The sequence below is a fragment of the Vitis vinifera genome, chromosome 15 (genome assembly GCF_030704535.1).
Source record: "Vitis vinifera cultivar Pinot Noir 40024 chromosome 15, ASM3070453v1".
In the NCBI taxonomy this organism is placed as follows: Eukaryota; Viridiplantae; Streptophyta; class Magnoliopsida; order Vitales; family Vitaceae; genus Vitis; species Vitis vinifera.
Window position 1 is genome coordinate 22,088,694 of NC_081819.1, and position 16,431 is coordinate 22,105,124.

General features: G+C 35.5%; 1 protein-coding gene across 1 annotated transcript; it reads right to left on the reverse strand.

The window, feature by feature from the left end:
- Nucleotides 1–1,354: 1,354 nt before the first annotated feature.
- Nucleotides 1,355–14,442, reverse strand: LOC100253429 (CAAX prenyl protease 1 homolog). Its single transcript, XM_002277489.4, has 14 exons — nt 14,278–14,442; nt 13,238–13,385; nt 13,029–13,113; nt 12,836–12,931; nt 11,733–11,798; nt 11,082–11,180; nt 10,803–10,916; nt 10,593–10,703; nt 4,978–5,040; nt 3,743–3,835; nt 2,943–3,056; nt 2,519–2,590; nt 2,319–2,384; nt 1,355–1,835 (listed from the first exon to the last, which is right to left on the reverse strand). Exons 1-14 carry the CDS (start codon nt 14,306–14,308, stop codon nt 1,719–1,721), a joined length of 1,275 nt encoding a protein of 424 aa, XP_002277525.1. The 5' UTR covers nt 14,309–14,442; the 3' UTR covers nt 1,355–1,718.
- Between the last annotated feature and the right edge of the window lie 1,989 nt (nt 14,443–16,431).

The following is a 16,431-nucleotide window of genomic DNA, read 5'->3' on the forward strand; positions in this document are numbered from 1 at the left end:
ATGATTAAGACAGCATAATTATTATCGTCTTTTTAAAATTTCAAAGGATTTGTTGATGATTTTGTGGCATGTGACACTGGGGCTTCGCTTCCTATAGATTTATTTATTTTTTAATTTCCTAATCACTAGAATCCACCTTTAATTTTTTCTATTTTTGTTTGTTACTTTTGGGGTAATGATTTTTCCTTTGAATAATGCTACTTTCCTTGGAAAATGAATGATTTTTGTTTTTGGGTCCGTTAATTAGCTGGCTCTTTCTAATCAATTGAAGATATTCACATTCAGTTCACTAAGAGCCAGCTAAGATTTAATTATTTGAAATTTTCCGGAGGATAAATATTGAATAATAAAAATAAAAATAAAAAACTTAAAAAGCCTATTTGATAACCGTTTTTAAAAACAATTTAAACTATTTTCGAAAATTATGATGTTTTATAAAACTAAATGTTTTTAACATATATTTTAAACATAATTTATTCGTTTTTCTATTCTTAAAAACATAAAATAGGAAACAATTTTTTGTTATCAAATATGATTTTTTGATTTTTCTGTTCTAAAAAACAAAAACGGTTTTTGAAAACAATTACCGAACCAACCTTTAACAACAACAAAACATCACCTTAAAGAAATGCTTGATATGGAAACCAAAATCACATGATTTTACTGAAGTCTCCGACTATGGTATCAAACCCATTTAACCTTTCAGTATCATACCGACTACCTTTTTAGTATCATACCAAAAAAAGAACGTTCATGAGAATGTCACATCCATACCCTAATTGCACCCCAATGTCATTGCTTAATTAAAGCCTTACTCGTACCAAAGCTTCACTCTGAAATGATGGATTTTCCCAGTAAAGCTAAAAATAAGAAGCTCTCCCAATCGCAGAGGTTATGGGATGGTTGGGCATCATTTACTGATCGCAACATTACACTCACTGCAGAGACTTATAGCCCTAATTTTTAAGATCAATCAAGATCTGATTCTGCAACCATCAAGAGCAGGGCCCTTATAGCGACACTTAAAACCGATAATCTCGCCGCCTCCTAACTAATTTCAACCTTCAAAGACCCCCAAGTAGAACGCATCAATTCAACTTTCAAGGCACATCAGCTGCCAAACCTAATTGCAATTGAGAGGAAAAGTTCAAGAGGGTATGGAAATGTAAAGCTACACGGCAAAGAACTGAAATGGCAATTGGAATGCTACCAAATAGTCAATACAATGATACATATCCAAGGAAAATCCAAAATAGGCTGTCTTTCTGGTAAGAAGAACCAACCCCATCTGAAACAATAGCATTTACTTTGGACACATATATCTTAAAGGTTAAGAGATCAACAAAACTACAAGTGAGAATCATGAATTTTGAACGCATTATATAAGTTTATAACCAGGTAGTAGTGCATAAAAAGTACAGCATGGCACGTATGACTGTTAAAACACCCACACAAAACTAATATAACCTCCAGTTTAATTTCGGATTTTGCTCTTCTTTTTGTGTCTTTTTCCCCACTCCTCTCCATGATTACATGTGAACTGAATCCTGCCGTGGGCATGGAACCATCAGTAAACAGAAGTGGGGGAATGTGGGTTTGGATGTGAATCATATGGCAAAAAAAGTAATACTACAGCGATGGATTCATTCTCGTACTCGCAATGCTCCAGATTGAAGGATGAAATTAACTTTCACCGTCTGCATTGAGGCCTTGTCTCTTTAATCTTCTTTCTTGTCGGGTTCATCAAGTGCAGCCAATCTTTCAACAAGTGGAGGATGTGAATAGTGGTAAGCTGAGTACCATGGATCTGTATTCATAGCCGACAAATTTTCTTCCTGGAAAACATTAAATCTTTGTTGAGTAATGCACGGGGTTTCACAAAAAACATGTAAGAGTACTTGCACTCAAAAAAACCTCTTCCTGACAATTTTGGGTCGGCTAAAATCAAGCACTTGATAGACAAATTACATTCATCATAAAGGCGTCTAATTTGTATGGCCAGCCCACATATTAATCTGATCCAAATCAATTTGCGGGCCATGGCAAGCCTAAAGGCAAGCTAATAACTACTGGAGCCAGCAATCCATTACCAAAAGCAAACAAAACAGGAACTCAGGAGGAACCTTCCCATGAAGAAAAAGGCATAATGCAAACTCAATGAAAAGAAACTAACAGCACAGATAAACAGTAGGAAATGGATACTTTAAGTACAAGCTAGTTTTAGTAGAGATATAAATCCACCACCTTAGGCTCAGAACATCCTAGGAATTGAAAAAGGGCAATATCTCAAAAAATGAGGGTAACTAAGGATAAATTACCTGCAGTTTCACAAGTCCAGCTCGAAGTGCTGCAGCATAACCAAGCTTTTTAGCAAAAGCATCAGCCTACATAGATAGAACATAGATTAGATAGGATAAAGTTTTGAAAGGATTTTTTTTTTTTCTTTCCTCAATAGAGGATTTGGGATTGAAAGAGATTTTAAAAATCCACAAATCTGGCCAGCACTGCATAAAGTTACCTGAAATTCAAAAGATCGGCTCACAAGATTAAGACCAAAGCTTACAAGGTGCTGGAGAGGTATCACAGTATGCTGCAAAAGGTTGAGATATTACTCAAAAGCTCTTCTGGAAATATCTGTTCTTTTTATCCAGAACTGGAATTCTTAGAATTACAACCTTAAAAGAGAAGGCCGTAAGTAAATGGGTTCAAGCCTGCCCAAAAATTAATTCTGTTTTTATGCATTATAAGTTCAATAGTCTTAAATCATAAAATTTTAGAATGGTCTGAGGCAAGTTTACATGTGATCTGTCTTAAGTTGATTTGCTGTGACATGGATTCAGAAATCAACAGAAACTTATTAATAAAATGAATGTTAGTTAGTACATTGATACCATGCACCAATGCCATTTCTCATGATAATTGTTATTTTGATATATCAATACCTGAAATATGATGAGGCCAATGAGAACTGGCTGTGTATCAAATCCAAAACTTTGAAACAGGTCACCCGAGTTCCTCACAAGTGTATATCCTCCAAATTGCAAGAATGTAAGAATCTGCATTGATGCAATGTATGAAGTTCAGAACACCATATCAAAGTTCTTCCTCTAAGACCATGTTCTAATCTCATCAATCATCTAAGCTATTAAATAAAAAAGTATATACATGTTGGAAAGAATGCATATAAGACTTGCTTGTGAGAATCCACATTTTGATGTAAAGGTTATTGTATGAAGCTGAGAACCCCATAATAAAGTTCTTCCTCATAGACCATGTTCCAAATCTCATCAATCATCTAAGCTATTGCATCAGAATAAATGGATGTTGAAAGATGCATATAAGACAGGCAGGGGAAAGAGGCTAGAAATGAATCAAATGCAATGTCATGTGACAAAAGCATTAATTTTTAGACACATATAAGATTGCAAATGTCTTTTCCTAATTGTGAAAGGTAATAGGAAGCTGGAGGTGCCTCCCTACTCATTAGTCAAGGTGCCTCACTTGTGAGGTGCCAGTCCAACTAGACCACAGGATTTCCTGGAGCCTTGCATCAAGAAAAGCTTCCAAGCATGACATCTCTCTCACATACCTTTCAATAACTACACCTCTGGTTAAACCAATACTAATTCTTAATTTGGAATTAATTTATGAATTTGTAAATGCCAGCACCGGAACAATATCACTAGACAGGACTTAAGGGATCATTAAGAAATCATTTTCCAAGAAAGCAATGGCAGCATACCTGCACAGCAATGAAAGAGTACATTGTATGATTAAGTTTCCAATGCCCCAGTTCATGGGCTATAACAGCAACAACTTCTTCCTCTTTTTTGCACTGCAAAACACCACCCAATCAATCATATAGTAAGCCTTTAAGTATTGCAAATAGAAAAGCAACTTCAAGCCCAATAAAGTAATTATTGCCTATCTAAACATGAAATGTTTAAACATAGAGCAATGTTTAAACATGAAATTTCAGACAATCTTTTTCCAAAAAAATGTAACTGACTGCAATTCTATTTTCAAAAGGTACTTACTGCCGATTTAAAAATGGGCACACAAAATAAGCAAAGTCAAAGTTCATGCTAAAACCAAATTAACTGCATGACACATATAAGCCCAAGCCCAATAAATTGTGCAGTTCTGTAAGTACAGAATTCCTAAAACAATTAACAAAAACAAGGATGTAAAAATAGGAAAAAAGTTATCCAGAGCAAAACATGTCAAAGCCTAATCAGGTTTGTTAAGAACCCAAGGATGACTAAAGTTGTGGTTATTACTAAAAAGTAAAATTTTAAAATATTGACTTTGTCCAAGGAGACAGTTAACATTCATACATACATACGTATAAACATAGCAAAACTGATATCAACTTGTACACACACAAACACTCATGTACTATCTGCAGATATTGCTTATATACACACACAACCAGATTAGATAAACTAGTAGCAGGCACTTGAAGCTCAATATCCCAAATTTATCAAGGGATGTGAGTAGCAATAGCTGCAGATTATACATGAGTGTTTTGTGCGTGTTTAAGTTGATATCAGTTTGCTATGTATATAAGTTGACATCAATTTGCACAAATGAAATATATCAGTAATACAGCCAGTACGATAAACCATTAGTGGACATTAAGAGTTTGATATCAACGATGCAAGTAGCAATAGCTGCAGATTTCATAATTGGTCATCACATCCTAGTACTTGGGTGTGGATGGAAGGTTTTTTCATTTAATTTAAATGCAAACAAAAAACAATGGTTTCATACAAATCATTTTCTTGCTCAGAGGTACAAAAACATCATATCTCAGCTAAATAACAATTTATCAAGTATCACCATACTGAACAATATGTCTTAAGTGGAGGGAATAGAATAATGGCAAGAAAAAAAAATTAACTATATAAAAGCCTAAAGAATATGTATTTAGAAAAAGCTTAAATAAAATTTCCAAATAATAAAATGCCTCCACACCTGCTGAATCAATGTGTCATAGAGGACTATCCGCTTGTTGTTAAAGAATCCATACATATAGGCCTGCATGGTTTTCATAATATGAGTTAGCACACAACAAGAGAAAAATTATATCTCAAATTAAATCAGTAAGCATATAGTGAGAAACCACAAGAAATTATTGTTCCCCATTTGGTGCACCAGCAAATAATATTAGTGCATCAACATAGCCTTTCAATATTCCCCTTTTCATTTTCCAATTGATGTATAAAGAGAAAGATATACTGATGAGGATGAATATTCAAGATATATATCAAGAAAGGGAATTAGTATTAGTTGTAATTAAAGTAGCATTAATATTACTTGGAATTAAATTAGGATTAATATTTGTTGGAGTCTAATTAGGATTACCTAGTTGAGTTATAATATAATTAATTTGAGTCATGATAGGTTATTAGAGTCTTTTTTTTTTTTTTTTTTTATCAATAAGTATAAGATTGTATTGCAAAGAGGCACTAAAGAAGCGACCCACCAAATTACAGTATAAAGGGACTTACCCCCTTACAAAAGGGCCCAAACATCAAAGGACAAGGCAAAACAAAAAAACCTCTCCCTTAACGCATACACACCCAATCTATAAAATCTATTAAGGTCGAAGAACCATCTTTTATCCACAATTTGGATTCCGACCACAAAAAATACACAAAAGATGCTTTCAACTTTTGAATGGACAGCTCACAATCCTCAAAGGCAATTGAATTTCTAGCCTTCCAAATAACCCAAAACAAGCATAACGGTCCCAATTGCCACGCCACCTTCCTTTTCTTTCCCACAAAGGACCCCCTCCACCCTACAAGGGTTTCCTTGACCGAACGGGGGAACACCCACGAAACACCAAAAAAGGAAAGGAACACCATCCATACTTCCCTCGTTTTTTCACAATGGATAAGAAGGTGATCAATTGTCTCCTCACTCTTATGGCAAAGAAAACACCTATTTGCCATAACCCAACCTCTCTTCTGCAAGCGATCCAAGGTTAGAACTCTCCCCAAAGAAGCCTCCCACGCAAAAAAGCTCAATTTGGGCTGCACACAAGAGTTCCATATAATTTTTGAAGGGAAAAAAGCACGAGACCCCGGCTGTATAGTCCTATACAAAGATTTCACCGAGAAGTCCCCATCTTTTGATGCCATCCACTTCACCTTATCCTCCTCATCCCCCCTAACCTTCTTCCCCTCCAAGCAACAAAGTAGCCTCTCAACTTCTTCCATCTCCCAATCGTTGAAAGGTCTATTGAAACAAGGGTTCCAACTTCCCCCCCCTTCCCCCCCGGCTGTCCACACTTCATTTACCCAAGCCTCTTTGTTCGAAGCTAAAGCAAATAAAGAAGGAAAGACCTCGCTCAAAGGGATGGTTTCACACCATTTATCTTTCCAAAACTTCACTTTCTCACCATCACCTACCACAAAGCCAACAAAAGGGGTCACTTTATGTCCCATTTTACTTATTGCCTTCCACAACCCAAACCCATAGGCCTCCCTAGGCTCACAAGATCTCCACCCTCCTCTTTCCTCCCCGTATTTCCCTCTGATCACTTGGTTCCACAGAGCCTTTCTTTCATTTGCAAAACGCCACACCCATTTGCCAAGGAGAGCCCTATTGAAGGCCCCAAGATTCTTAACCCCCAACCCTCCGCTTCTTTTGTCTAAACAAACAATTGACCACTTAACTAAACGTGGTTTTTGCACTAGAGCCCCGCCACCCCACAAAAAGTCCCTTTGAATCTTCTCCAATCTGATTCTAACCACTCTAGGCATCTGGAAAATCGACATAAAATAAATCGGTAAATTTGCCAATGTACTACGCACTAGGGTAATCCTCCCCCCTTTTGAAATGTACTGACGCTTCCACATAGCCAATTTCTTTCTGAATCTTTCTTCTATTCCATCCCACGCTGCAACACTTTTAAACGGGGCACCTAACGGCATTCCTAAATAAGTGGAAGGCAATTTTCCCACCCTGTAACCAAACTCATCAGCCAACTCATCCACATTCTTGACTCTACCAACCGGAATCAGCTCACTTTTCTCCAAATTTACTCTTAACCCCGAAATTGCCTCAAACCACATTAACAACCAGCCCATATACAATAACTGCTCCTCCTTTGCTTCACAAAATATCAGTGTATCATCAGCAAACAACAAGTGTGATATCTGGACCCCTTCGCCTCTTCTTCCCCGAATCAAACAAGGCGCCAAAAACCCCCCATCCACTACCTTTTTTATCAAAACACTGAAAGCCTCCATCACCACTACAAAAAGGTACGGCGACAAAGGGTCTCCTTGCCTTAACCCCCTTGAACTTTGGAAAAAACCCGTAGGACTTCCATTCACCATAACTGAGTACCTAACAGTGGATAGACACCACTTTATCCACCTGCACCATCTTTCCCCAAACCCCATCTTCTCCATCACTGCTAAAAGAAAATCCCAATCCACATGATCATAGGCTTTCTCAATGTCTAATTTACAGAGAATCGCCCCTCTATTGCTTTTCACAATGGAGTCAATTGCCTCATTAGCGACCAGCACTGCATCCATAATTTGCCGTCCCTCCACGAAAGCATTTTGGGCCGTTGAGATGACCTTGGCTAAAACACCCTTCATTCTATTAGCCAACGTCTTAGCTAGCCACTTATATAACCCTCCCACCAAGCTAATTGGCCTATAATCCTTCAAATCTTCTGCCCCCCCTTTCTTAGGAATCAAGACTAGGAACGTTGCATTCAAACTTCTTACAAAGCTCCCGGTCTCATGGAATTGCCTAAAGAAGTTCATGACCTCTTCTTTAACAAAATCCCACGAAAATTGCCAAAAAGCCATTGAAAAACCGTCAGGGCCTGGCGCTTTCTCACCACAACAGCTTGACAAAGCCCTAAAAACCTCCGCCTCCGTGAAAGGCTTCTCCAGCCCCTCCACATCCCCCTCTTCCAACCTTTCAAACGTCAAAGCGTCTATCCTGGGCTTCCCCCCCCCCCCCCCCCGGGTCTGCCAGCAGCCCCTGGTACGCCCTGCACACTGCCTCTTTGATCTCCCTTTCCTCATTGTACCATCTCCCGTTCACTTTGACTCTATTCATCTGATTCCTTCTTCTATGAGCATTAGCCATCTGATGAAAAAACCTAGTGTTTCTATCCCCCTCTTTCAGCCAAATTTCCCTGGACTTCTGCCTCCATGACGTTTCTTCTAAAAGGACCCACTTCTTATACATCTCTCTTGCCTCCTTCCTAGCTTCTTCCTCTTCCAAGGACAATTCGCGGACCCTCTCTTCCTTGTCCCAGAAATCCAAAGAATTCCAAGCCTCTTGCTTCTTAACCTTAATCTGTCCGAACACCTCTGTGTTCCATTTTTTCAGAGTCGGCTTTAAAGCCTTTAATTTCTCGCTCAAGATGTAACTGGCTGTCCCACTAATCTGAATCTCCTCCCACCATCTCCTCAGCACCTCTTTGAAGCCTTCCTCCTTCAGCCACATGTTCTCGAATCTGAAAGGTGTGGGCCCTCTCGTCATCCCCCCTCCATCAAGAATAATTGGAGAATGATCTGATACTGGTCTAGCCAAAACACCTTGAATACACTCCCGGAAATGAGCTTCCCAATCTTCAGAGATAAGAAACCGGTCGATTCTCGATTTTAAGAGATTATTAAAACCTCCACTCCACGTGAACATCCCCCCCTGAAGGGGTAAATCCCTTAACTCTAACTCCTCTATCACTTCTGTAAACCTCCTCATTGATGGGGACAGGCGACCTCCTCGGCTCCGTTCAGTAGGAAATCTTATCATGTTGAAGTCGCCAGCAACACACCACGGTTCGTTCCACAGCCCTTTGATGGCCCCCAACTCGCTCAGAAACTCCTCTTTCTCCACCTTCACAGAGGGTCCGTAAACTCCTGAAAAAACCCAGCAAAAACCATCCTCAACATTCTTGAACCGGCAGGAAATTGAATAATTGCCCACCTCCATTTCCTCCAGCTGCAGCACCCTATTGTCCCAGAACACCACCACCCCCCCCCCCCCGCCGCACCCCTTGAATTCAAAGCCCCCCATTCCAGACATCTTCCTACCCCTAAACTCCTCACAATTGCACTCGTCATCTCCTGTAATTTTGTTTCCTGGAGACACACTAAATCTGCTTTCTGGGTTTTAATCACATCTTTAATCAATTTCTTCTTCTCTCTGTCATTTGCCCCCCTTACATTCCATGACACAATTCGAATCCTCATGTAACACACTCTTGATGCTCCCTGTCCCCTCCTGATCCGCTATAATTCACCGACCATTCTAGTTTCTTCAACTCGCGGTCAAATCTTGAGGTTCTCTATCCTTTCCTCTTTTTTCCGCTTAGATTCTCACTTCTATCTCTTCTATCCCTCATCTTATGGAGAAGTTTCAGAATATCCCTCTCACAGCCCTCTGTTGGCATCCCCAAACAATGGCAAAACTTTGCCAAACAGCTGTAATTCCACGATTCCATATTCTTTTCCACTTCCTCGCCCCATTCCTTCCTTCCATCTATTTGCGGGAAAAACCCGCTCGTACTCTTCTCTACCATTCTCTCTTCTGCCTGACGCATGCTTAAAGGGTTGATACTTAACCCCTCTTCGGCTTTAGATGTTATAATTAGAATTAGAATCATAATAGGTTATTAAAGTCCTAGTAGACTTTGGATTTCTTAGAGAAGCCTATAAATAGGCTAATCAATGTAAATCAAAGAGATGAATTTGATGAATAATATTATACTTTCTTTTATTGCAAGGTTGCAACCCTCAATGGTGAGACTCCATTGATTTTTCTTCTAGGTGAGACTCCTAGAAGGCCTTAGTGAGACTCTGAGGTTTTTTATCTTTTCTTCATTGTTTCTTCTCTCTCTATTTCTTATCTTATAATTTTCTCTACCATAAAGTTTATTCCTTGTTCTTCTCCTTACACCCTAAAAATAAAACCCTGGCCCACCTACCCTTCGAGTGTAGGCAACCATCCTAGGGTTGTCCTACATCATCTACTCATTTTAAGCATCTGCCTTAGATCCTTTCACTTATGCTCTTCACATGGTCTATGAAACCTGGACCACAGCTTCTCTTATTCAGGAGAGAAATTTATTCCTCCAAAAGGTGTAATTTTGGAGCGTAGAAGCTGAGCCTCTATTTTTATTCTTATTAGGATGTGCCAATAAGAATTAATGTGCACAGAAAAAAATGGGGTGCCTGGGACTAATCTGAAACTATTCAGCTGGAGTAGAAATTGAAATTAGAAGGGTGCAAACTTCATCTTAGGCTTAGACTGCTGTTAATTATAGATATCTATACGATATTTATAGATACTCATACACTTCTATATACAAAATTATCCATCTTTTATTACATTATACAATTTAGTTAATTCAAGGTAAAGAACACACTTCCCATGCATATCTTAAGCAACATGCCTAGTTAGTAAATCTAATATTTAATTTAAAGTGGATCTGAAAAATTAAAAGGGGAATACGAAAAATAAGATGGGAAGCTATATTCAAAACAAAGTGAACGCAATGAGGCACATACAAAAGAAGTGCAATACAATATACCAGAAAGAAACCTCACATTGCTATGGCTTGACCTTGTAGATCCATCAACAACGAACAACTTCTTTAAGGGAAACTTAAGGGACGAAGCAAGTTTCTCAATTCTTTCCCTGAGCTCACCATCAGGAAGCTACTTGTTGCAGCAGAGACATGGAAAAGAAAACTGTTACACTAAACAAGAAACTGAATGCATTTCTTCTTTACAGAATGAAAGAATGAAAATACTCACTGGGGTGAACTTGTTGAAAAGTGGGGCTATTAGAATAGGATACAGTGTCATCATCACAATAGACAGAATAAACATAAATCCCCAAAGATAGATGGCCAAATAAGGACCTCCTTTCTGCCACCAAGCAAATGAACATTGTTAGTCACTATTAGAGAACGCTTGACAGTAATGAGGAAAGCAGAAGAATGCAGAAAAATAAGAGACTAAATCATGTGGAAAATCACAACTAAATGCTACAAATAACCTCTAGCTGTTTTCAATATTAGCAAATTATGTTACCTGTACTATAACAATGATTGCAGCCACGATGGGTGGCCCAAGTAAAATGGATAACCCAATTCCTTTGAACATGTCCCTAAAGAATAACCAAATTGTTTGCTGTGAACAATAGAGAGAAAATAAATATTAGGAACAGACTCTAACAATAAATAAGGAATAAAGCGAAAGAAATTCAAAGACAAGAAATTTAAACCATGACAAGCAGAAGAGTAGTGAAAACTAGGGACCTGGTTGGGAACTATTCTTGAAAATGGTTTTCTAACTCAAAATATATTTAACAATTGTTTGACTAAAAACAGTTTCTTGAGAATTTGTTCTTAACACATGTTTTTTAGAACAATCAAGTGTTTTTTGTAGAGTATTCTGAAAAACAATTGAAAATATGGAGGATACTTGGGAATTTTTATATGACATAAAAGTGCAGAGTACTTTCACAAAGAATCAGCCAAGACAGTTTTCCATATTTGAGTTCCAAACAGAATTTTGTTTTTGAAAACAATTAAAAACTCTTTTTAAGAACTATTCTCAAAAATTATTTTTTGATAACTATTTTAAAAAATGTTGCCAAACAAGCCTTAGATCTTCCAAATACAGATTCAAAAAACAAAGAAATCACAAATATGATAAGGAGATAGAAGAATGAATACAAACTTTGTTGAAACCATGGCGGGCCTCAATCACAAAAGTTGAGTATAGAGAAAATGGCAAATCAGTAATCTGCAAGAAAATTACAAAACAAAATGTTGTCGCTTGATTAAAGTAGAATACAAATATAACCATTCCAGTGCATACATGTGAATATCCATTCAAAAAGTAAGCACCCCCACTTTTCTCTCACATTTTAGTGTGGATCCATATGCATTGTGGATAGCTGAGCAACCTAATAATACAAGGCTGAAAGTTCATTCATTCCTTTACTTATGAGATCAGCAAACTCTTATCTTCACCATTGTACTTCTTATCTTTTACCATTTTACCTCATCAGACACTGCCTCACATAAAAATTTGAGGAGATCACCATTCCAAATACTTTGTGTTTGTTAGAGTCAAACACCCAAGCATGTACTTGTATTAGTATGACACAGTTTTTGGCAAGCTTCCGTATGTAGGTGCAAAGATGGTTAGCCAAATATTGATTTCAATATGAACCCCAATGATTTAGATGTCTAACCCAAACTCAACTCACTCAATAATCCCACAACCCTATCTCGAAATTCTAACCCATGGGAATGATTTATTATCCTTGACCAGTAAATATAATGTGGCTAACTTCTAATGCAATGTAATGTAATTTGATTGGGAACTGTGACAGAATTTCTTAGAATTCTGTTCCCACAGTTATTCACCATTTTGTCAGGGCACACTCATTACCAAGCACAAATATTATAAAAGGAAATAATGTCTCAGAGAATATGGTAAATGGTCATATCCAGGCAATGTCACACAATCCTTTCAATTGACACAAACCGCATGAAAACTATTTTTAGATCCGGCCATCCAACAAAAAATGGAAAATATGGATCTTGACATCTTATGATCCATCTAAAACAAGTTCTTCAAGAAATCTTTAAGATAATTTCATCAACATTATTAAAACAGAAAATGGCAAAAGAGTAATTTCAAATACACATGGGACATAGTGGAGCCTCATATAAATAACGATATCAGAAGCCACACAATAGACACTCCACTAGATTTTTCAGCCAATAAAAAAACGGGTCATATCCTTCAGAATAAACACAAGAGATCTGCACCTGTGACCAAATCATAACACCAGCTAAGAACGCAAGGGTATGCAGTATCTCATTCTCTGCATTTAAGCCAACTACCACTAGAAAGTCTCCTGATTTCTGCAGTCACAAAGCAAATGGGCACAATTATTTTGTATGCATCTGTATGTTGGGGGGTAGGGGGTGCCTATCATAATCCACAAATGCATTCACTTACCTTCCAAAACCAAGGCAATACTCCAAAGAACAAAATTGCAGAGTCCATTAATATAGTAACGCACTCATGAACAAAATGGAAGTGGCTGAAAAAAGAGAGATAGGACAGACAGTAGAGGTCAGAACAAATAAACTATGCATGAAGAAGTCTGATAGTCTGGTGTAATCATCCATACTTCAAGAGAAATCAATAGAAATAAGAAGACAAACCTTTTATCAAGACTATAGGCTCGAGACTTCTCAAATTTTTCTTGGCTGATAACTCCTTCCAAGGTTCTAGGAAGTGTTGGTAATTTGAGAGCAGCATGTTGACGCAAATCAAGATAAGTTTCAAAGATATACATTAAAATCATAAAACCTGGGAAAAATTTGAAAAAAAAAAATTAAAAACCAAAAAACAAGCCCATATGCTTGGAAACTACACAAATCAGATGAGAGAACAAAATTCATCACAAAACAATGATGGGGAATTAGAAGGGTAGTAGGTTAACAGAAAACAGCAATGAATAGCCATCGACTAAGCCATGGAGAACCAAACCATTAAAGTTCATGGGAAATAAATAACATGTTAGAATTTTCAGACTTAAAAAAATAGTCAAAGTGGCTGCCACTTTCTTCACCCTCCTCCTAAGGAATGGGATGGGGCAGTCCCCAGTTCCACATATGATTTTATTATTTTGCCATATAAGAACCACAATTTCTTTTCTTTTCTTTTCTTTTCTCTCTCTCCCTCTTTTTTTTTTTTTTTTTTTTTGTTAAATTAAAGAATACCATATTCATGGGATACACCAAAACAAAAAATAAGCAAATAACTACTGCAATTTCAACCATCAACAAGCCCCTTAGATATATCCTTTAAACATCTCTATCAATAATAGCGCTTATTTTTTCTAATTATCACACATTTAGCTCTAACACTATGCTTACCCACAAATTCCGACCCAAAGACAGAAAGAATTAGGGTTTTCATCAAAACAAGCCCAAACTAAAACCCAACTTCAGAATCCAATACAGAAAAACCCTAACATCCATCACATTAAACCTTGAACACGCATCCACATTAAAAAACAAGTAAAACAGCTAAATAAATAAATAAAATAAAAAACAAAAAACAAAAATCGACAGCCGAAATCATTGCCTAATGAAGCAGATAAATCACCAAACCAAAAAATAAATAAATAAATAAATAAGTAATCGTAGATTTCAATAAGCATCAATCGGACAGAGAGATATGAAGAAAGAGCGAGTACCAACAACGGCTTCCATGTACGGAAACGCCATGGCTGACTCAGTAGAGGACTTTAGAGAGAGAAACTAGAGAGAGGGAGAGAGAGAAGAGGGGTTTTTCTTTGAAAATCTGCATTCTGCATTTGCGTAAGCATTTCTAGTGAAAATGATAGAGGTGGGTCGGTGGGTCGGTTTCCGGATCCGACTACTTGATTGCAATCCGACCTGGTCCGAATTGATTAAAAAAATAAATACTAATAGCAAAATGTGAATTTATTATTATTTTAATTTATTTATATATATAAATAATATTTTCTCATAAAAAATAATAAATAAATAGAACATCGTCATGACCTAATTTCATATCCTAATATAAATTTTTATTGGATTCCATCAGTATTTACGTGGTATATTTTTCTCATGGAGTTTATAATGAAGTGCTAAAATTAAAAGCTTTAATTATATTGCCTAGAAATAAAACCCAATGTGCATTGTAATTTTCATGTCCTATTAACAACTCTATTGCTAATTTACCAACACAATTGGGGAGGAAACCAAAATAAAGTTGCAAATAAAATAAAAATTAGATGATAAATAATTTTTTGAGTTTATTATTATTATTATTTTAATAAATATCATTTATTCATCAATGTCATGCTTGGGATGTGTGTCGTAGCCTACCCAAATTATTATTATTATTATAAAAATTTACAAAATTTGACAATGTTTCAAGAGTATTAAAAAGGTTTTGAAAAATGATTGTTGAAAATTATTATATCATATTTTGTAGGATAAAGGTTTGTTGTGAAATGTTATGAAAACCATTCAAAAATACATACAACATATTAAAGTTTAAAAATACCTAAGAAAAAAAATAAAGACTATTGTTTGTTTTTTTTTATTATTTAATTCTAAATAAAACTTTAATGTTTAATAGTATTAAGTATTATATTGTTTGTTTTTATAGTATTTTATTTTTATTAAATATTAAAAAAAGTGTTATTTTTTCTATTCAACAAAAAGTTTATAATAAGTCATAAAAATGGCAAAAAAAAAAAAAAAAAAAAAAAACCTTAATTCTAAAAATAAATTACTTTCAGCAAAAAACAAACACCCTCTAAGATTTTGTTTGAAAACTGTTTTTAACAACAGTTTTATGTTTTTCTAGAAAAAAAATTGGAAAATACGTTTGACAATTAGAAACTACCTTCAATTTTTTTGTTATCAGAAAACATAAAATATTGTGTTTAAAAAAAAACATAAAACATTGTGTTTAAAAAAAACATAAAACATTGTGTTTAAAAAAAAACATAAAACATTGTGTTTAAAAAAACATTTTTTAATTGTTTTTATTTGAAAGTTGTTTTAAAAAATAATTATACAAACATATATAATAATAAAAAATAAAATTGTGGACATAAAAATTATTTTTAAAACATATTTAAAAATATTAAAAACAGGTTAAAAATATTTTAGGTTCCCAAATAAACTTTTATTTTACAAAATATCATAAAACAAATTTTAAAAACTATTTTTCAGAATTGTTTTAAAAAACAATTACCAAACAAGGTTTGATTTGTCCTTATTCCAAAAACAAAGAGAATAATTCTAACTTACATTTATTCTTAAAAAAAAGAAAATAATTATAATATAGTAACTAAATAAATAAATCTACCAATTTTAAAAGTAACTTTTATATAACACTTTATTATTTGCAAAAATGAATGAAAAAAACTTAAAAATATGATTTTTTAAAAACATCGTATTTTTTAACTATCAAATGTGTTTTCTTACTCTTATTTTATCATTAGAAACCATAATAAGAGTCCGTTTAGCAACGGATTTAAAAAATGTTTGTAACATTTTTAATACTTGAAAAATTTTATCATTGAAGTGTTAGAAAATACTATAAACATTTTCTACAATTACTACCAAACCAACTCTTATAGTTCCTCGATTTCTCTTGTAATTCTTGTTTTTGAAATAAAAAAGTCATCAATTTCCTTTTAATGTCTCGTCTCTTACCGGTCATCATCCTTTAGATCTTGTTTTCACTAGTGTATGGGGACCTTATCCTATTCAGTCTCGTGAAGGTTTTCTTTACCATGTCATTTTTGTAGACCATTTCACCAAATACATTTGGTTATGCCCATTGCAAAAGAAATCTGAGATCTTTG

Coding starts and splice junctions, on each gene's coding strand:
- LOC100253429 (XM_002277489.4), bottom strand. CDS start 14,308: ATGGCGTTTCCGTACATGGAAGCCGTTGTTG. Junction 10,917..11,081: donor CAATCATTGTTATAGTACAG/GTAACATAATTT, acceptor GCTTGGTGGCAG/AAAGGAGGTCCTTATTTGGC. Junction 2,591..2,942: donor TTGGCCTCATCATATTTCAG/GTATTGATATAT, acceptor AACCTTTTGCAG/CATACTGTGATACCTCTCCA.